The following is a 22,831-nucleotide window of genomic DNA, read 5'->3' as shown; positions in this document are numbered from 1 at the left end:
ATTTAACTGATTAAAACAGATATGATCTTATTATGAAATGAGTGTTACAGTTCTAAAATGCATAATGAGCAGCATCAGCTGATAGACGATAATAGTAACAGTGGCCCAGTGGTCTGGATCGCAGCCAAACTGATCTGACCCTGGCACATTCGTCTCACCTGCCCTGTATTGTAGTTTTATTAAATAAAAAATTCAGGAATGTTTACTACAACGATTTATGTCATTTACTAGAGAATCCTACTTGCATGAATTTTAACTGTTGTAACGTAATATAGAACTGGTTTTAAAAAAACAAGTAGCTTTTCGTTATATTAGATGTTACATTGATCCTACATTGATGTTACATTGTATGGTACAAGTTTATATAAAGAAAAAGAGCGCAAATTTTGTTATGAGAAAGTAAACTTCGCAACCACTAAATAAATTTTCTCATTCTCTGTTTTCTTAATTTTTTTCTAAAAACCCCATTTATAGCAAAGTACAGTATCACATCCTGACATCCACGATCCCTTAGAAACCATCATGATACATTGTAGATGACTTTGCCACAATGGCTTAACTGACCTGACCTGACCATTTCCTCCATATTACCCCGCCAGCGTAAACTCATAGCGCAGGTGGGTGCACAATTCCATTACCATCATTTACACCATACCTACTTGGCTAATGTATACAATACCACTACATGGATTTTGGTTTTTATTGACAATTATACTTATTTTTACGTTTAAATAGGACAGTAACAAATAACATTCGTATTTATAGATACGATATGGTTGGCCAAACAGTTGCGATAACGTATGCATCAGGCGTTAGGAACAAGTGCCGCTCGAGTAACTCACGACTAGAGACGCGTGCCTACTATACTGACGCCGGCACAAAAGTGTATTCGGTATTTCCGATAGATATTCCGTGTATTTTCCTATTTCCGGATTGATGTTTGCCACATGTCTAAAAACAATAGCTAGTAACATAGTTACGAAACGACAGTTGTGCCTCTGAAAACTATTCAGCCCTTTCATATATTTGATCGTGTTCTATAAAATGCTACAATGCCGAGGCGAGTTCTATTAAAAAGTTTATTCGTAATTTTTACTCGTACTATTCTGTACTTGTAACATTTATTTTCAAACCTGCGTTTATAAATGTTGTAATCTTATTTTGCAGGAGCAAAATGGATGTCAACTATATTTATTTCATTTGTGTTTACAAATACAGAAGGAGTATTTCGGAATCATGAAACGCTTAAAACAGTGGTGAATATTGGTAAGGATTTATATTTATTAAATTCAATTAAGCAAATATAATCTGTACATGTAATAAAATAGTAAGATTAATACGATGAGAAAACTGTCTATCTATTTATGTGGTAATGTTTAACGTAAAAATACGATATTTAATTTGGGTTATTTTAATATACAGGTTAACCTAAGATGACAATGATTAATTATACCAAATTTTCAATTTAATTAATGAATCAATTAATGATACTTTTCTATTGTTGACTGTCGATCATCCTGAATATATAGCAATCTACAAATGTACACGCTTACTGAATCTCGGGCGTCACTAGAATGTATAATATTATATATTAAGGAATACTTTCATAGTTTGTATATTTTAGGTGCTATATTACCACCTAATACATTGACGGAAGTAGCCTTCTCTTCTTCTCTTGCTAGAGCTTCCATGGAAAGTGAACATTATCATTTTGTTCTAAAAGTATTGTATGCGCCGTTTGGCGATATTTTTGCTGCTTCTAAAGCTGGTAAGTATAATATAATCCCTTATTTTGACAATTTAATCAATAGGTTTCGAGATATATACTAGATTTACCCGGCTTGTACCGCATAAAATGAAAGAGTTCATATTTGTTTTAAATTATTCGTATTTGTACAATTAACTGATATTGTTGTCAAATTATGTTTGTTTAACACCAAGTTTCGTAAGAAATCCAATCTGCTAAACTGATTAGTAACTCATTAGGTATAAACATGCAAATATTAATTATTATTTAAATATATGACTTTCTTTTATACTGTTTAGTGTTAGTTTTGATTAAACCAAAAAGTATATATAAGCTTATTTTTCTCTATTCTTACAGTTTTATTTAGTGTAAATATACTAGAAACATTTCTATTATATATTATATTTTCTCTGTTACAAACACGAACAATTATGTCGTTCGTACTCGTTTTTCTTAATAAATTTTATAAAGTATATATTATAAATATATTAGTATATTCTTGCAGTTCCTTGTCTTGTAATAATTTGGTATAGTGCATTATTACATTTTTATTTTCCTGTTTAAGTAAAAATTACTCACATTTTTAAGAAAACCGAACGATATTGTGATTTTAAATGCAGTAATTTCCAGTAGGTATAGGTTAATTGATCAGGTATTATTTGTGTCATACCTATGTATATAAATTCATATAGTGTTTAGAATAATCCATTTTGTCTATATTTTTATTTCATTCAGACTGCTATTATTATTTATACCATAGCTTGTGAACTGATAGCGGATGGAGTGATCGCTATATATGGTCCAATGGACGTAAATTCAGCCGCCATTGTGGAAGCACATTGTCGCGCCTCGAAAATTCCTCATATCCAAGTGAGTAATGATTATATTTATACCTCCTTATTATAATAATAAACAAAAGTTACAAGAACAACAGCACAAAGTATAAAATTACATCTCTGTATACAAATTATATCTAATACTTTGTTGAATGCGAAATCAAAGTCAATAATATTGTCAAATAAATGGTTTTAACATTATTAGAACTTCTAAAGAGCGAAGTGGCCTAAAGGTGCCCGGACTAGGACCTCAAGGTTATTAGTTCAAATCAGCCCGACAACAGAAACTTTATCATGAATTTATGTTTTTACTTAATAACATTGTAAAATTAATACAAGTGAAAGAGGTTCTCGCCCATTGTATCAAATTTTTCAATAAATACATGGCATGTAAGTTTTTGTTACGTTTATCGTTAAGAACTTTTATCTGGGCTATGTGGCATAAGAGTCGAGAAGGTTATTTATTTATTTGTATAAGCACTCAAAGAAGTATGTCCGCAATTGTAGAAATTGAAATCTATAAAACAATTACAGGCTGTGTGGCGGCCTCCTCGAGTACGAGGCCAAGAACAGCCGAGTCCTCCTGGCATTAACTTGCACCCCGAAGCAGTTGCTCTTTCGAAAGCTGCTGCGTTTTTCATAAAAGATAGTGATTGGAATGCTTACACACTTCTCTATGATGATGACCAAGGTATATCTTTAATCGGTTTATATATTTTTTCATGATCAGTAACATAAAGTGCGTATTAAAAGCTAAGCTTTCAAAAATGTTTAATGAGTCATTATGATGGCATTTCTTATATATCGCAACTAATATCATATAAATTATCATTATTATCTATCAACATTTATTTCAATTAAAATAAACTACAAGGAAAAAATATATTTTAAACGTGATTGAGAGTAACAAATTTACAGTTTCACTGCCGGCAAGTCTACTACTGATGCAGGTGTAGCGCTTATTACACATATATTCAAATCATGGGAAAACTCACAGGATGCTCTCAGCGTTTTTTGTGACTTGCCGAAGGCGTTTGATTGCGTAGATCATGAAACACTTTTGTACAAGCTCAAACATTATGGTATTAGAGATAATGACCTAAGTCTAATGAAAGCTGAAAAGAGGATAGGGTGCAAACTATAGATATTGATGGTGTAAAGTCTAAGGGAACTAATATAAAAATGGGCGTTCCTCAAGGTTCAATCTTAGGCCCATTTCTCTTTTTAATTTATATAAATGACCTTCCCTACATGGTAGAGAAAGTTGCAGATATAGTGTTATTTGGGGATGATACTTCGTTAGTGTTTAAAATTGGTCGCCAATGTAATAAATTAGAAGATGTAAATTATGCTATCTCGGCTATATTAAATTGGTTCACATGTAACAATCTATTATTGAACTCCAACAAAACTAAGTGTATTAAATTCACGCTTCCTAATTCCCACGTTTTTTTAGGAATAACAGTGGACTCGAAGTTACAATGGGGGCCCCATATTTCTAAATTAGCCAGTAGACTTAGTTCTGATGCTTATGCAATTAGAAGGCAATTAACAGACGTGGCGACGGCTAAACTTGTATATTTTAGTTATTTCCATAGCATTATGTCATATGGCATACTGCTATGGGGTAAAGCTGCCGATGTAAATACTATATTTATTTTACAAAAGAGAGCCATACGTTCTATTTATGGTATGGGTTCTAGAGACTCATTACGTCAATGCTTTAAAGAATCAAATATCGTCACCGTTGCCTCACAGTACATTTATGAAAATATTATGTATACAAGGAAAAACTTAGATAGTTTCAAGAAACTTAAAGACTGTACAAGTAGAAACTTACGCAATAAAAATAAGCTAATTTTACCTAAATGCCGTCTACACAAAGTTAGTAAATCATTTTATGGTAATTGCGTAAGATTCTATAATAAACTGCCAGAGTCTACGCTAAATCTTACAGAGAGGCAATTATGTAAAAAAGCCTATTATAAGATAGATGAATTTATAGATGATAGCAATATATAGCAAGAATAAGTTTTTTTGCGGACAACATTATAATTGATTTTTCATACTGCTGTTTTGATATATGATAGCGTAGTGGCTTTTGTATTGATTGCCGCATGCATCCTTATGTAAAGTGCGACTACTGTAACTAGCATATAGTAATTTTTGTAGCTGTGACTTGGTCGTGTGGAATGAGTTCTCATGCTCACTAAAATGTCCAGACATGTGGCGGCGTGGTGGGCTGGGTCATTGGGCTCCCTAAAATATGGTCGAGCGCAGTGATGGCTGGCTCATCCGTCATACTCGTAAACGAGTGCTGCTTGTAGGGACTGGTCTGCTCTTATCACTACGACTGATTTAATCTTATTGCATATTTATATTTGCCCCAAAAAAATTGTGCTTGTTGGTAGTTTCTATTCACACGTTGCGACTTGTAAATGTAAACTTACAAGGATTATTTAAAAGAGCAACACACAAGTTTCTTGCTCGTTCTTCTTGTGATGAGACAGCTTTCCGAACGAGTGGTAGATAAAAAACAAATTGTTATGACTATTCAAAAATGCTTAAATTAATTTTATTTGAATAAATAATTTTCTATTCTATTCTATTCTATTCTACAATAGAAAATTGACACTATAGCATTCTACATATTAAATTTCAATTAACAAATTTCATGACGATTGGTTGAACTAAAAATTTCAATACTAAAAAAATAACTTCACATCTTTAGGATATTAGTAAACATTTTACAATTGTACTACTAAATATATTTTAGACATTACACATGTCGAGTCTAAATGAAAAATTTCATTTAGACTTGACATCAGAAAAAAATATAATTTATATTTTATTTAATTATATAGGTCTTATAAGACTTCAAGAGATTATAAAACACGCTGATCCGGAACATAAGTGGCTAATAAAAAGATTAAAACCCGGCGATGATAACCGACCTTTATTAAAATCATTGAAAGCTTCGGGAGAAACAAGGATTATACTAGATTGTCCTGCGAACAGAGTGCTAGAGTACCTACGACAAGCTTATGAAGTTAATTTTTTTACAGATTATATGGTAAGAATATTGTTTTCTTTTTCTATTTTCCGAAATTACTACTTTCATTTATATAATATTTTTTTTTTAGAGTTATGTTCTCATGTCCCTAAATGCACATACATTAGACTTAGAAGAACTAAGATATGGATTATCAAACGTAACATGTTTTAGAATTTTCGATCATTCAGACTCAAGAACCCGATCTTATTTAGCGGATTGGAAATCAAGGTCGTCTAATGTAAAAATACCTAGACAAACGTATGAAATTACGGTAAATATGTATTATTGTTTTTAAAATAAACACCTACCATGCACTAACTGGGTGTCGCATGTTATTGTATATTTTATAATTTTTCATAACTATTACAGTGCTATTCACTAAATACTTTTCTACGTACGTACATACCTGTTGAAACTAAACCGTATTGTTTTATATGTCATATCCTGAAGTATTTTTTTCTTGACGTGTAATAATAATTTTATTTTGGCACTGATAATTTAATTATGCCATGTTATTGTATTTATATAAAATCAAATGTAATAAAAATTTTAAAACGTTTTTACAGGTTGAAGCAGCTTTAGCTAGTGATGCAGCAAGACTAATAACAGACGCAGTAGAAAGTGCACCGGAAGAATTTAAAATAGAAGCAAAAGCAATCGAATGCGGTTCAGAAGATATATGGGAAATTGGAGAAGAGTTTACTAACCATATATTAACAGTCAGTATATGAAATTTGTTTGTTTAATCAATTTCTAGATGAATAATAATAAAAGTAATGTGATGTTAAAAGTAATTTAAAAATATTTGTGAACATCTATAATATTTTATGTACAATTATAATTCCAGAATCCTATAATAGGCATTACAGACCAGATCATATTAGATAATGTAACAGGAGAGCGTATAAATTTTAACCTAGAAATAATGGAACTCTCCAACAGTGGTTTTAATATGATTGCAAAATGGAATCCCGAAACTGGATACGATTATATGAGATCGGCGAATGAAGTATCTGACCTACTGGCTGAAAAATGGCAAAATAAAACCTTTAAAGTAGTCTCGCGTATTGGAGCTCCATATTTAGTGGAAAAGATACCGGAAGAAGGCGTGGTTTTAACTGGAAATGATCGATATGAAGGATACTCAAAAGACTTGATACACGAAATATTAAAAGAGACATTAAATTTGAACTATGAAATTGAGATTGTACCGGGAAATGGATATGGGTCATATTCAAAGGAAACAAAAAAATGGAATGGCCTCATCGGACATCTTTTAGAAAGGGTTTGTTCAATAACCTTTAAATCATAATAAATACTTTACTTTTAAATTTAATATTGTTTATTGATGAGTTATATATTTACGATAATATGATACCATAACTTTACAGAAAGCTGATTTGGCAATCTGTGATTTAACAATAACGTACGAAAGAAGATCTTCTGTAGATTTTACGACGCCTTTTATGACGTTAGGTATAAGTATTTTGTATTTAAAAGCAATTCCACCACCACCAGAATTCTTTTCATTTTTAAAACCATTATCTGTTGATGTATGGATATATGTAGCCGCAGCATATCTAATGGTATCATTTATGCTTCATATTTTAGCCAGGTATGATATGTACATTTAATATGTTAAATTGGATGGCTAAATTACCTAGTATTTCTTAATATTACTTTTTATTTTTTTTGTTCTTCTAGATTTGCTCCGAATGATTGGGAAAACCCTCATCCATGCGATAAATCACCTGAAGAGTTAGAAAATATATGGCACATGAAAAATTCTTGTTGGCTTACTATGGGTTCTATAATGACACAAGGATCTGACATTTTGCCCAAGTAAGAATTTTTTTTTGCTAAATCTGTCTATCTATATATCTCGTATACTTATATGTTACATTACATATAATATTGTAAACATTACATGATATTTTTATAGAGGTTATTCTACACGATGGGTATGTGGACTATGGTGGTTCTTTGGAATGATCATGTGTTCCTCATATACGGCAAATTTAGCTGCGTTTTTAACTAATGCTGCTATGGATGATTCTATCAAAAGTGTTGAAGATCTAGTTATGCAGACAAAAATTAAATACGGGACTGTAAACGGTGGCTCGACATACTCATTTTTTAAGGTAAACATTATTATCTTAATAAATAATTTAGAATTATTAATAAAAACTGAAATATTTATAAATTATTACTCTATGCCACATAATGATATTTTATATTGGATATTTTTACAGCGTTCAAATGTATCTACTTATCAAAGAATGTGGTCTGCCATGGAGTCTGCTCGACCATCAGTTTTTGTGAAGAATAACGATGAGGGGGTAGACAGAGTTTTAAAAAGTAAAAGGACTTATGCATTTCTTATGGAATCTACTGCGATAGAATACCAGTTGGAAAGACACTGTGATCTCATGCAAGTAGGAGGCCTACTAGATTCTAAGGGATATGGTATAGCTATGCCGTTTTGTGAGTAATTGTTTTCTATATTAATAAATAAACTAAACCACAACATTTTCGAGAATACTAGGTAAAATATATTATGTATGAAAACATTTCAGATTCATCTTATCGCACTGCTGTAGATAATGCCGTACTGAAATTAGCTGAAAGCGGTAAATTAGTTGAACTTAAAAATCGTTGGTGGAAAGCACCAGATACTGGAGCATGCATAGTAAGTAAAATGGAACAGACAGTTGCAAAAGTTTTTAAACCTTGGATCTTATAAAATAGTAGTAATAACAAGTAACCCTAGAAGTTAGTCTGAGAAAAATAAATGTATTAACACATAGGCACCTTAAAACATTAAAATCAGCACATTATTTATACACAGCAATATTTGTCACTTGTTAGGTAATAGTATCAGAAAAAAAATATTGTTTTTAGAAATATCAAGTTTTTACTAATATTATTAGTTTCTATTAAATTTTACGTCTTTTCAGTTGGAAGAAGCTGGAGAAGAGGGTGCCAGTGCAGGAGAATTAGGGATTGAAAATGTCGGCGGTGTCTTTGTAGTACTTGGTGTTGGATGTGGTATAGCCTTGGGAATGGGAATTATTGAATTTCTATGGCATGTCAGAGAGGTTGCTATAGAGCAAAAGGTATTCCTAAAATTTCTTTAATATCTATTATAATTTTATTTATTTATTAGATAGTTTTCCCACATGCCTTCTTTAACTTTATTATAATACTGTATATATTAGCATATTAAATTTTCATATTAAAAGATAAAGCTATATGAGGTAACGAAGGAAAATCAAGACTAACAAATTAACGTTAAATAACGGAACCACCGGTGTTTCATATGGATGGTTCAATTTATTGTAAGTCGTCTTATTTGTATTTATCTTTTTATATATTCATTTTATCTTCTGATGACAGATGACTCAGACAGAAGCATTCTGGGCAGAGCTAATATTTGCATTAAGTTTCTGGGAAACAGAAAAACCAGTAAATCATTCACGTCCATCATCCTCTGCGTCTAAGTCCTCTGAATCTAAAGTTGGATCAAGAGCTTCCTCTGTTCTTCGTTCTGCCGCCGATTTATTCCATATTGAGATGTTTAAATAATCAGGAGATTGTCATTTCATATACAAAAGCAATTTATTACAAAAATATTTTTTACGTAAGTGTACAAAAATTCAATGTAATTATGAAACAAATTACATATTCATTGCATGATGTTGTTTTATTTAATTATTTATTTTTAAACATTGAATAAAGTTTTATTACTATGAAATACGCAAAAACTTCGGTAATTATTTTATTATTTATATCTCTTGATATTAAAATTTATAAATGTCATACAAAGTTCATTATAAAAGTACAAAGAAAAAAGTTACACTGTCTACCACAATACCACAAATCGAATTACTGGACTGTACCACAATATTATGAAAATATTTTTATGTGTAAAAGTATTGTTAATACCACAAAAAGATAATATTACATAGTTCATAAGATAATATTACTAACGAAAATTTTAGTACTGATATATTGGTATGTTTTTAGTATATTTCATCAAAATTGATGAAGGAAGAAGCAGCTCGTAGAACAGAAACGGCCCTCGACTGTGACCGTTCTCGTCTTGGTGACTGAGAGCCAGGAGAGGGTGGCGCTGAGCGAGGCGGGGCAGCAGGCTTGTGCAACTGGCGGGGGTTCAACGACGCCCGCCACTCACTTGCGAACGCTTCACGGAATGTCACCTGTGATATTTAACCATTAACATGCTACAAAATATAATGCTGTATATATATGTATACTTAATACTATAGAATTATCTATCAGTCAACCTTCAGGAAGAGCAGACATACGCAATTGTGGCTTAGCAATAAATTATTTATTACAAATAAAACTTAGTAGAATTAAATAGAAAATATTCTCTATTTTCCTGTTTATTTTGTATATTAATTTTCTACCGAATCTAATTAATCTTTTTTAGTCCCATGTTGGTGACATTAATTTTACAAATAATACAATTATACTATGTAGATTATAATTGTACAAATTTAATATGTAAAAAATGTATATGTTTTATATTTCAATAATTTGTACCAAAATTATAAGTATATATAATTTTGGTGCCTAATATTATAGGGATAATATTATAGATTACCATAAACTCCCTTCACACCAGACACATAAATGAAATGATGAATATAATCAAAAATTTATTTAGTAAAGTCTCAGTGGTCTAGTGGTTTATCACTTACTTCCGATACTTCCGATACTTCCGATAGTCGCGAATTCGATGTTAGTGGTGACTACATAAATATGCATATAATGTACATTTTTAATTTATTCAAATTGTTTTGCTTACCTTTTCTTTAACAGAAATCTGGCGTGCATGGAATAAAAACTCAATAATAGCCACTATTAGGCCTAATATCCCTCCCACACCAAGTACTAAGAAAATACCACTGGTATTTTTCATTTGAAGCGATCCACCATCATCTTCGCTCTTAGCATTTTTCTGGAATATAAATTAATCAAAAGTTAAGTAGGCTCAATTCAAAAAGAGAAATCATATACCATCCATGACTATTACGCCAAATACAAACTGCTATAAGTGTCTTTTACCAAAATCGGTAGAGCGAGTTAAGAGATACATGTTGACCCCGCCTTTCTTATGATTGATAATCATGTATGTATGTATCCAAGTTCTATTTGAAAGTAGAAAAGTTCTCTCTTAGAACTACATTACATAATACTCCATATTTGCAATAGGAATAACAGCGAGATCACGACGTCGACAGTTGACAATGCGTCTAATTACCACACCTATAGTGGTAAAAAGTAAAGAAGTTAGTTTTAATTCTTGTGTAAAAATCATTTTAATTATATCAGTACTTACATCACAATGCTGACTGTCGCCTTCTTCTTCCCACCATTTTTTTTGCAGTGCAGTAAGCCTTCCCAATTCTTGTAAAGACAATATTGCATTATCTATCCATGCTCTACGAGGATAATCTGTAATAATTTGAGTCAAATATAAATCTTTAGCAAATATCTCATCTTAGCCTTCAATCTTAACCACGGCATAACTAAACTAGTGAAATCTTAAATAACATGAGTAAGTAACCTTGAAAATATATAAGCACTAGATGAAAACCCGGCTACGCTCGGGTGAAATGTGGGTAGATATTTCTGTAGTCATCGGTTCTCATGGAATGAAATAGATTTGTAAAGGTTCATTGTGTTTAATAAATATAGATAAAATGTGCAAAAATTTTATACAAATAATTTTTATTTTTTTGTAAATATTAAGTCAAAAAGAACTCGGTTAATAAAAAAAATTGCTTTGTGTCATGGAATATTATCAAAGTAAAAAACAAATTTTCGCGACTAGTGAAGAAAATGAAATGAAAAGATGCTGCGGTTTGTTTGTCAGTGTCATTAGAATTTAACGAAATACTCCATAATCCGAATTTTGCGGATATATGTTGTCTACTCGAAATCAATATTTTTTTATGTTTTGTTATTCACATAAGGTTTCGTTCGAGTCTACCGTACCCCTTGACGGAATTATTAATATAGATTATATAATAAATTAGATACCATTAAATGCGAATACTGAAACTGCAGATCTGTTCATCGGGTACTTACTCTTTGGCATAGCAATGCCGTATTCTTTTGAATCCAATTTATTGCCTACATTTTTTAAACGACAATCCCTTTGTCTAAAATATTCTATTGCTGTCGACTCCATGAAAAATGCGTAATTTCCATTTTTGCTCTTTAAAACTCGCTCTTTGCCCTCCTCATTGTTATTAGTAAATACTTTTGGTTTTGCCGACACCATTACACTCCAAATTTTTTGATAAACGGAATTGTTTGAGTTCTGGAATTGGAAGTTATGTACGTGACATAGGCGGCTATAATATTGGCTTTTTAATATTTTTCCTCTGTCCCAAATCGTTATTAGGATTACGATTTAGGGCTGACGAAAAAGATAAATAATAAAAGAAAGAAAGATAATAAAATAGACAAAAAAAAGTATTAAATATTTTAATACATCACTTATTAAAATATTAAATACTTTTTTTAGAGCTTATTTCTGACTAACACTTCAGTGATAAAAATATAAAAAAAACAATATTGCATTGTTTTGAAGTGTTGCGCTCACACGTCAGCAGTTCATAATATTTCTGACGACCACATCTAAGTTTACATTGTGAAAATATAATGAAATACTATAAACATAATATACTAAAATAAACAATAATAATCATCATCATCATCATCGCAGTCCGGAAGACGTCCACTGCTGGACATAGGCCTCCCCCAAAGATCTCCACGACATTCGGTCCTGCGCGCTGCTCGCATCCAATGCCTTCCAGCGATCTTGACCAGATCGTCGGTCCACCTTGCTGGAGGCCTTCCCACGCTGCGTCTTCCGGTCCGTGGTCGCCACTCAAGGACTTAGCTGCCCCAACGGCCATCTGTCCTACGAGCTATGTGCCCTGCCCATTGCCACATCAGAGTCGCAATTCTTCGGGCTATGTCGGTCACTCTGGTTCTTCTGCGGATCTCCTCATTTGTGATTCGATCACGGAGAGTAACTCCGAGCATAGCCCTCTCCATTGCCCTCTGAGTGACTCTGAGCTTGTTGATGGGGCCCATAGTTAGCAACCACGTCTCTGTTCCGTAAGTCATCACTGGCAACACACATTGGTCGTAAACCTTCGTCTTAAGACACTGCGGAAATTTGGACGAAAAGATATATATCGGAGCTTCCCGAACGCTGCCCATCCGAGTTGGATTCGACGATTGACCTCTTTCTCGAAATTGGATCTACCTAGCTGGATAGTTTGCCCTAAGTATAGGTAGTGATCGACAATTTCGAGTGTAGAATCTCCGATTTTTACGGGAGCAGGTACGACATGGACGTTTGACATAATTTTCGTCTTGACCATGTTCATTTTAAGACCTACTCCTTGTGAGACTCTACTGAGGTCTTCGAGCATTTTGCTAAGGTCTTCCAGGGTCTCAGCCATGATATCGTCGGCAAATCGAAGGTGATTGATGTACTCGCCGTTAATGTTGATGCCCAGCCCGCTCCAGTCCAGAAGCTTGAAGACATCTTCCAATACAGCGGTAAACAGCTTTGGCGATATGACATCGCCTTGTCTGACACCTCGCTGCAGTTGGATAGGCTTCGAATTCTGATCGTGGAGGCGGACTGACATAGTGGCGTTTTCATACAAACATTTCAACGCTTCGATATATCGATAGTCAATTTGGCACCGCTGGAGAGACTGTAGCACAGCCCACGTCTCGATCGAATCAAAGACTTTTTCATAGTCCACAAACGCCAAGCAAAGTGGCAGGTTGTATTCTTCGGTCTTCTGAATTACCTGCCGCAGCGTATGAATGTGGTCTATGGTACTGAAGCCTTTTCGGAACCCGGCTTGTTCGGGAGGCTGGAAGTCGTCAAACCTGCGTGTGAGACGATTCATGATGACTCTCGAAAACAACTTATAAACATGGCTTAGCAGTGTTACGGGTCTGAAATTCTTCAGAAGCGATTTGTCTCCCTTCTTGAAGAACAGAAACACCTCACCCCTTTGCCATGCTTGAGGCGTTCTGCCCTCGAGGATGACGGAGTTGAATATTAAAATGGCGTAAGTCACGAGTCAAGGACTTAGAGATCTGCCTGCTAAGTTGCCGATACTGGGAAGCGTCAGTCGGACACTGCAGGACCATACTTCGCCTTTCATCCATCAGTTTGAGGGTAGAGATAGATATTTTTCCAGTTCTTTCTGCGCGATGGGCTTCTCGTTGACAAGATGAAATCTATCTCGTTTTTTGTGGCACCATCGGGACTAATCCACGTCCATTTCCGGTTTCCGGTGTTCCTGAAGAAGGAGTTCATCATAAAGAGGCTCTCCTTCTCCATGAATTCGGCCAGCATTTGACCTCGGAAGTTCCGGTCACCGATACCAAATTGCCCCACTCTCAGCTCATCACCGCTTCATTTGCCCAATTTTGCGTTAAAGTCCCCCATGATAACGTTATAATGAGTCTTTGTACTATGTATGGCTCTGGAGATATCCTCATACATAGCCTCAACCTCATCCTTGGAGTGCGTCGAAGTTGGAGCATACACTTGGATGACCTTCAACGAATACCGTTTGGTAATTCTGAGTATCAGGTACGCTACCCTAGTCGACACGCTCTCGACCTTGATAACATTATTCACAAGGGACTTGTGGACGAGGAACCCGACACCGCCTTGGGACAGTTGATCGCCCTCTCGGAAGTAAAGCAGATTACCGGATTTCAGGACTATCGAATCCTCCCCCTTTTTTCGTACTTCAGATAATCGCACGACATGCCAGTACAATCTGCTCAACTCTTCCTCCAGTTCAGTTAACTTTTCGTCGGTCCGCAGTGTTTGAACGTTGTATGTTGCCAGGGCCAGTGGTCGTCGTTTGTGGTAGCCTTACCCGGAGTAGCCTAGGTCTTACCCGGATATTCTTCGCACCCCCTGCCCCGCCGTTTCCATGACCGCTACCATGGTCAAGACTAGCGGGGCCGCCGGGGACTGGGGGCCGGGGCCTTGGGTGTAAATCCATATTGCCATAATCGCCACGCATGGCATGCGGGTTGGCGATCGCAGTATGATGGTAGTTACTCAGTAGAACGCTGCTGCCCGTCCACTGGTCGATGAATCCCTTAGTCGCCTTTTACGACACCCACGGGAAGAGAGGGGGTGATGCTATTCTTACAGCGGCACCACACGCCAAATAATAATAATACCTTAAAGAAATTATAAGTAGAAGCATTGTACACGGCACCATAAGATACTTTAGTTTGTTCGGAAAGTTGTTTGACATTGGTGATCTCATTACTGCGACGTTCATTACTAATGAACGTAGACATGTTAGCGGTGTAAGACGCTGTGATGATTAAGGCAAAGAACCACCATACACCAGCAGTCCAACGTGATCCTTTTCCTCTGAAAAGGTAGAATACAAAAAAGAATTATGCAGGCAGATTCATCAACATGATTATCCGAATTGAACTTAGTAAGAAATCTTAATCTGAGTTGATCTGAATTTCCTTTGGAAAACAATAACATGAATTCGATGCAATGTTACCCTAAATATCGTTGAATATATTAATATTGAAAGTGACTGCGAAGTAGTTTTATATACACCCCTCTGTTAAATTATATATTTAAATAAATATTTTTCTGGTATATTCATTCTAAAAAGAAACAAAAACAACAAAGTAAATAATTAAACTCTACGTCTTTTACTTCAAAAATTAAATATTTTATGTCTCAAAAATAATATTAAATATTTCGGTCATTGTACATAATTGTGTGTATAATTTAGACAGAAGCATTTTCTTCTTCGTTTTTTCTTCTTATTTATTTATTAGAAATATTTATGTGAAAAAAGTTCTTTTTGATATAATTATTTCTTTATTTCTTATGTTCATAGATTCAATATACAGAAGATAATTGAACAAAGACAATAAAGTAATATGACAAATTATTCTGTAGTAGCATTACAAATTGATCATACTTCAGTGTTATAAATTTGAATATAGGCGGAAAATAATAGAGTTTAACCCTACCATTTGTCATACCTTGGCAATATATCGCAGCCCTGAGTCATAATAGCACCCATTGTGAGCCACATGCAATTGTATAGACTCCAGATATTCTGCAAATTTTCCGGATTCTGATTACACGGATGTGGGTTGACCCAATCATCTTGGCTCATTCTAAAAACAATATATGTGCAATGTGATAAGACAATGATATAATTTTTATTTATTTTATTTAATTTGATTCGACCAATTTCAAATTATACAATATATTTCAACATCATTTAGATTTTATTTAATTCACTCAGAATAATCGTCGAATAGGATTTAACTAAAGTATTTTAATCGTTGACTACCTTGCACAAATAAGTAGTACAAATGAGACTATTATGTAAGTTGTTGCCAAATATAACCAGACATCCAACGCTAGAGGGTTGATAAATGAGAACATATCTGGGTCTACGGGATCGGGTTCCTTGAATAACATACTGATTCCCAGAGACATAAAGGGTATAGAGAAGTCAACAACAGCGTTCCTCTCCGAAGTGATAGTTAAATCACATATTGCCAATTCAGCTTTCTGCAAAACAATATTTATATTGTGGTTGATTCTGTCTTTATCATATATAGTGTGAAATTTGTAATATCTTGCAATTGCAAAAGAATGCATTAAAAATAAATTACAAAAAAACACAAAGAAGCATACTTTACTCTCAATGCAATTCAATACTACTGTGCATTTACCATAAATTTGTAAGGCTTGATTTCAGACTTTTACCAGAGGTTCAAGTAGACTGTAAAATGACCTTAATCTCGCCTTTTCGACCTCCAAGCAGTTTGCTTTGTAAGCTGTGTTGGGGTTGTAGGGTGCAGATTAGTCAGTGAAATTACGTCATAAGAAGCATAGTATCCTAGTTCTCTGGATTAACAACGATAAGTGGGATCCACTGTGCTGTTCGTGTATATAGGCGTTGATTACCGCTTACCATTAGGGAGGGCGTCAGCATGTTGCCGTTTCAGTTAATAAAACCGGCATAACAATAGTTCATATCATTTTAATATAAATTTTGTTATTTTCCTTACATGTTCTATTAAATCGCCAATGAGTCCATCCCACTTGTTTGTTCCAGCTATAAGATTACCATGCTTATTACCATCAACTATGTAAAATTCATATTCCAGTTCAACATTTTCTTTCTCTTTTATTTCTTCAAATATTGCATCAATTAAGTCAACTGCGTAACCTCGGTACTCGCTTGTACCATTTGGATTTTCATAGATGCCATAATAAGGTTTTTCATCTCTGGTTGCTACCTATAACCACATATCATTATATTATGTTAATTCGAAAAAGTAAAATCTCTATTACAGTTAATGAACGAATATAATGGATATATATAGGTATAGGGTTAATCAACAAGAAACAAACATAGTCCCGTGATAGATTTAACAGAAAAACATCAAAATTTATATTTAGATTTATTTCATTAATTAAAGTCGATCGTCGTCATAGTACATCGTCTTTTGCTACTGGTCCTTTTGCGCTTGGGTAGATTATCTTATTCGGTCATAGCCTAATATATATAGAAATTAATAAAATAAAATATACACATATGTATATATTACCCTTATTTTAGTGTTGTATACCAAAGCCCTTGAGCGGTCTGTTACATAGTTCTCTTTTGTAATAAAATCCGTTTTAGAGTCCCAGTGTCCAATATTTACAAACTGGCCATCATTACTCAATTTCGAATAATGTAAAGTAAAGTTTGTCCTTCTCCCTCCTTCATCAAATTGAATATTTCCCGTGAAGCCTAAAGCCGTTGTCTGAAAATATCATACAACACACACATAATATAAAATGTGTTTTTTATTAATGTCATTCAAATGACCTCATATTATTTATAGTAATATGATAATAACCTTAACATTTCACATAAAGCCATCTAGTCAGAATTTAAACAGTATATGCTATTGTAACTAAACTTCGGATAGATATTACTTAAACATTTTTTTTATCGTAAATATATTAACACATATCAATATAAACCCTGACACTCATAAATATATGAGTGTGTCAAGAACATCGTACAGAATATAGTCGTGACTGTCGAACGTGAGCTAAACCGCTACACCGGCAAGCCCTTATTTCAGGGATTTTTTTTTAACTTAATTAAGTTCAAAATCAAGTATTTTATGATTATTCAAAAACATTCAGCATTTATATCCATATTTTTTCTTTTAAGAAAGAAACATTTCCTTCTTCATGCACTTCCCATATGTCAAAAAATGTCACGTATCAACAGAAATCCCTAACGGATAATATTATTTGATGAGTCGCAGTTTCAGCGTCGTATCCAAAGAACTTTGTGCAACTTTCACAGAGAATACTTCGTCCGCAGAGTAGTAATATTTTGTCATATTTCCTGTCATCATTAAAATTAGTGAATCTTCTGAGAATAATGCAATGCAATATCAAAGGATAAAAGGTAGATTAGATAGATCGTATATAAAATAAAGTCAAACAACTCCCAACCATAATCATGTAAGTGAATGTAAAAAGTATAAATCTCTAGTAGTTCTAATGAAGCAACACAAACAGGAAATACGTACATTTAAAAGAGCTTCCCTCAAAATATTTCCAGATGCCCAAGCAAAAGCTTCGTAGTCTGCTTTAGAATCTTTGTAACATATAGACGGCGGTTCCGGTGGTAGATGCGGTCTTAGTGAAATACTCGGTCCCTCTTCATCGCCTGCCTGTTGCATAGCTCTAATAGCTTTTTCAACATGATTCAAAGCATCGACAACTAAGGCCGATTCTAACTAAAAATCAAAGTAAAGTAAGTTTAGCAATTAGCAGATATTTGTCAATGGAATATAAAAAAGAAAAGCCACGAAACTGATAAGTGCAATGCACTTATAAAATATTCCTGGTATCGTGATAGTAAATCAATCAAAATTATCATTAAGTGATTTAATTCAGTAGTAAATAGTAGTTGTTACTTCTGAGTAAATACACCACATCCAAAAAGCGTGAAAAAGAAACTTTTATCATTATTCTCAGTATCATTTTTCAAATGTTTTCACAAGATCACAATTATTCAAATACACAAACAAATAGATAGACAAACTGTTTATTTGATCGTTACCAATTTTTTTTTAAATATGGCATTGTAAATATCTTGTATTCATAAGTACTTAAATTATCTGCTAAGTGGAAGTTTTTTGCTAAACTACTGTACAAAATTTAATATCTTACCCTTATTGCTCCTTTATTTTTATTAATTCCAATATCTGTCCATTTGTCATCTCCACTCGTAGTTAAATGCATTGTAGAAATATTTGCTAATAAGCTGGGAATATCATTAAAGTCAATGGTATATGAATTAAGATCCGTTAATACAAAACTCTGAAATGTTAAAAATGTTATATCATGTATATTGTGTCATTCAACATTCTTAACCAGTATCGTCATTACTTGATCAATTTCGAAATTATACAATTGCGGAGCAAAGTTATCAACGAAAAATAAATGTTCAAAGAGAAAATCTCTAATAGTGACTGAATGAAAGGAATCATAGAAACAAAGATAATGGATATTCCTAATTTGTTCATGGCTCCGTAAACGAATTAAGATTGTTTATTTAAATGAATACGTAATGAATTGTGATTCTTGGCTAAAATCTGAGCACGCCACATAGGTGAATCTAAATATGCAAAATTAAATGTGAATATTGTAGACGAGTCAGTCCGGATGAAGTTATTGTATCTAATAAAAACAATCTATATTCTTTCACTTCATAATTATTACTTTTGTACCTTTCTTAAAGATCAATTTAATTACTTTGGCACCAAGAACACACACAGACAAACAAACACACTTCGTTAAAGCTTGAGATATATGTATACTCAAACAATGTTGCGGTTTAATAAATAATTTAAAGGAAATTATTACCAGATACTCCGTAGAATTTTCAACTTGCATAATTTCCCTCATATACTTAAATACATTATTAATATCACAATCTAGTACGTGATAACTTATATGAACTGCTTTTAGAATATATTTAAATGTTTCTTTATTATCCCCAGTGGGATCTAATTTCCTGAATACAATCGGCTTCTTCTCCTGGGGCCACGTATTTATTATTTCATGAAGGCGAATAAAACCTACAATAAAGGAATATATTATTAGGCGATATTATTGAATTACAATAAAAAAAAATCCTTCACATTTTTGCATATTAAAACGATTATATTATATGATTTGTGGGATACCAAGAAATTAATACTTAAATAGGCTAGTTGGGTCTGATGGTCCGATTTGAGAAACACACGATTTTGACCTAACAAAGACCCGACCGTTCAAGTGTCAAATTGTACGTAAGTACACATAGACAATTAGAAGGTGAAAAGGATATGAAATTAATTTTATCTATATTATTATGTTCGAAATAATAAGCATATAAAATATTAATAATCTATGTTCAATACCTTTATATATAGATATACTTTATAGTGCATGTTGCTGTTCATGCCACTTATCAATAGATGTGTATCTGTGTTTGTGTGTGATATGTGGTATCCCAGGGACATAATATAAACCAAATATACAATTACATAAATTGAAAAATATGTGTCCTAGTATCAACTAAATGTAAATTTCCAATAGACATAGAATAACCATACAGCAAGCTTGCAACATATTCACATGTTGCAAGCTTGCTGTATAGTTATTCTAATCAATATTGTGTTTAACAAAACATCTTATGTCTTATTAAACACAGATGTTATTGAATTATTATTATTATTAAAAAGTACCGATTTAAATTAAAGAAAAGAAACATATTCCCACTTTTCAACCGACTATACTAAAAGTACTTTCAAATGATACAGCAAAGAATAAAAATACTAACCGTTCAGCGTTCATAACCTAAACTAGCTAATAAATATTATTCTACATTTTGTAGGTAATGTTAGTGCATAATACATACTGTTATCGTCTTCGTACAAAATTGAAAACTTATCCCATTCAAGATCCTTGATAAGTCTTGCGTATGCTTTGGAAATTAGGTCCGGTGGTGGATAGTAAGAAAATGTAAATATTTCTTCTGTCAAAGTATTTGGAGGTTCCCAACCTAAAGATAGATGTGGTATCTGAAATCACATTAAAATTAATGAGCCTCGTTTAAGCCGTTATAGTTTTAGGATAAATAAGTGCGTATTTACTGTAGTCGAAAGTTTAATGATTTCAACCGAGTTCATCAAGGTTCTCCATTCAACTGTGCAACTTTACACTATATAAAAAAATATATTTTTTTTATATAGTGTTAAGAGACGAAATTAGTTAAAATATTTCATAAGTTTAAAGTTAGTTATTTTGAACATATATTAGCGATTCTCTTTTCAAATTAAATGACTAATAATATACATATAAAATAAAATCAGTTCAAATGTAAGGCCAATATTGATGTGTAAAATAAATTAAATCAAGAATGAAAGCATAATTTTGAGGAATAAAAGCTAAAATTATTGTCTCAGTAAGTCGTATACGAAACGAGAGCTGTTGAACAATTAATTTTCGTATTTACATTAATTACGGTGGTAGGCTCGCCTCCTGCTACGTGGAAATCAAATATACCTAGTCAACATGGAAATATCAAATTCACCACAATGTCTACATTTAACATGTTTCTGATATTCTCATTTGGGATGTCAGTCTTAAAGATGTAAATATAAGTGTGTTCATATCACTTACGTATAAATACTAGGTATATTGTGTCTTCGTGCTATACGTACATTATTAAATTTTATTAGATTACTTACATTAAATCTATTGCAAAGTAAGCATACAGTATCACAAAGACCGTTTGTTGCTCGGGCATCAATCAAAGCTACTATGCCATTATTTTCTGAAGTATGTTGACATACTGTAAAAAGAAGCAATTTAAATATAACGTACAATCTGTCTCATCATACAAAAACTATAAGACTTTAGATGAGTAGCAATTTATACATTTGTAGAAGACAGTATATTCAAGGACGTCGATTATGGTGTCATATCATGTTTTCAAAAAAAATTACGACATCATCAAATCATCATAAAATCTTATAATAAAGAAAATGTAATATTCTTAAAAACACAGAAAACACAAGTTTGCACGCAATCTATAAATATATAAGAAAAAAATATGAACTGATTCGTATCAACGCTGTTAGTAAAACAACTAAGTCGAATAGTGATTAATTAAATAATAAGAAAAAAAATGAATGCTTTAAATAAAAAAAGAAATGTGTTTATTATAAAAATAAAATATTTATTTAGGAAAGGAGTATTAGGAAAATAAACAGATAGTACTAAAAAATAATGCCTGTGACAGTATTCATGAAACTAAACAACATTCCTAAAGCTGCAAAACGGAAAATTAAAAAGTAGTTTAAACAACCGAACTGTGACTAATTTAGTATGAAACGTACAAAAAATGATATATTTGGCTTTTATTTCTTCGTGAAAGCGGTTCAGTTTCATGAGTATTCTACCTGGCCATTCGCATGATATCCATATGGTTTACTGGTCTGGTATATAAAACAGTTCTTTCAAATATAAAAATTTTAACAAATTGAATACATCATTTTTTTTAAATACCATGTACCAACTTACATTCTAAAGCTGTTGAGTAACTATCTTCAGCATCAGAATACATCGTCTTGCCATAGTACACCTTAGAATCACCCATTTTAATTATATTCTCGAATGCCTCTTTCGAGCTCGGTTGGGTGTAGCTATTGAAAAGACCGCCTGAAACAAACAAAACAATTCGAACTATGTAATAAGTACGTTGCTTACTATTTGATTTTGTTGCTTGGGAATAACATACCGATGGGTAAACTGATCGTTCGTGCTGCATTTATTGGTATTAATGGATAGAAGAGAAATAAAAATAGTATTTCAATGCGCGTCATGTTGGTTTTGTCGCCATTTATGAGTAGATTATTGTGTTGATGTGTGGATGTCGCGTAGTATAAGACGGACGCTTCCACACGATCTGAAGTATTTTTGGAAAACAATTTTAGGTCACGACGCTACCCATCGCTACGCCCGCTACCGTCGCGACGTTG

General features: G+C 33.0%; 2 protein-coding genes across 2 annotated transcripts; one reads left to right on the top strand and one right to left on the bottom strand.

The window, feature by feature from the left end:
- The first annotated feature begins 1,184 nt into the window (after positions 1–1,184).
- Positions 1,185–9,246, top strand: LOC131851068 (glutamate receptor ionotropic, kainate 2-like). Its single transcript, XM_059201491.1, has 15 exons — positions 1,185–1,266; positions 1,625–1,768; positions 2,508–2,617; positions 3,118–3,274; positions 5,448–5,656; positions 5,727–5,909; positions 6,205–6,357; positions 6,486–6,923; positions 7,030–7,253; positions 7,343–7,480; positions 7,581–7,779; positions 7,891–8,122; positions 8,215–8,327; positions 8,596–8,754; positions 9,035–9,246. The coding sequence occupies exons 2-15, from the start codon at positions 1,690–1,692 to the stop codon at positions 9,221–9,223; spliced, it is 2,583 nt and encodes an 860-aa protein (XP_059057474.1). The 5' UTR covers positions 1,185–1,266; positions 1,625–1,689; the 3' UTR covers positions 9,224–9,246.
- Positions 9,247–9,341: 95 nt separating this feature from the next.
- On the bottom strand, positions 9,342–22,719 carry LOC131851117 (glutamate receptor ionotropic, kainate 2-like). Its single transcript, XM_059201549.1, has 16 exons — positions 22,591–22,719; positions 22,374–22,511; positions 21,539–21,642; positions 20,707–20,869; positions 19,668–19,882; positions 18,972–19,121; positions 18,326–18,535; positions 17,339–17,539; positions 16,796–17,026; positions 16,069–16,292; positions 15,752–15,889; positions 14,915–15,113; positions 11,759–11,993; positions 11,007–11,122; positions 10,473–10,625; positions 9,342–9,858 (listed from the first exon to the last, which is right to left on the bottom strand). Exons 1-16 carry the CDS (start codon positions 22,673–22,675, stop codon positions 9,661–9,663), a joined length of 2,760 nt encoding a protein of 919 aa, XP_059057532.1. The 5' UTR covers positions 22,676–22,719; the 3' UTR covers positions 9,342–9,660.
- Positions 22,720–22,831: the final 112 nt, after the last annotated feature.

The sequence above is a fragment of the Achroia grisella genome, unplaced genomic scaffold (genome assembly GCF_030625045.1).
Source record: "Achroia grisella isolate CSIRO2021 unplaced genomic scaffold, CSIRO_AGI_Agris_v1 utg780, whole genome shotgun sequence".
Lineage (NCBI taxonomy): Eukaryota > Metazoa > Arthropoda > Insecta > Lepidoptera > Pyralidae > Achroia > Achroia grisella.
Note: the sequence above shows the minus strand (reverse complement) of the source record. Positions and strands in the feature narration are given on the sequence as shown.

Bases quoted from the DNA above. Each gene is read 5' to 3' on its own strand.
- LOC131851068 (XM_059201491.1), top strand. From the start codon at position 1,690: ATGGAAAGTGAACATTATCATTTTGTTCTAAAAGTATTGTATGCGCCG. The intron at 1,769-2,507 runs GTAAGTATAATA...TTTATACCATAG, and splicing joins TTTTGCTGCTTCTAAAGCTG to CTTGTGAACTGATAGCGGAT. The intron at 8,755-9,034 runs GTATTCCTAAAA...TTCTGATGACAG, and splicing joins AGGTTGCTATAGAGCAAAAG to ATGACTCAGACAGAAGCATT.
- LOC131851117 (XM_059201549.1), bottom strand. From the start codon at position 22,675: ATGACGCGCATTGAAATACTATTTTTATTTCTCTTCTATCCATTAATA. The intron at 17,027-17,338 runs GTAATATATACA...ATGTGGTTATAG, and splicing joins TATACAACACTAAAATAAGG to GTAGCAACCAGAGATGAAAA. The intron at 9,859-10,472 runs GTAAGCAAAACA...TAAATATCACAG, and splicing joins AGATTTCTGTTAAAGAAAAG to GTGACATTCCGTGAAGCGTT.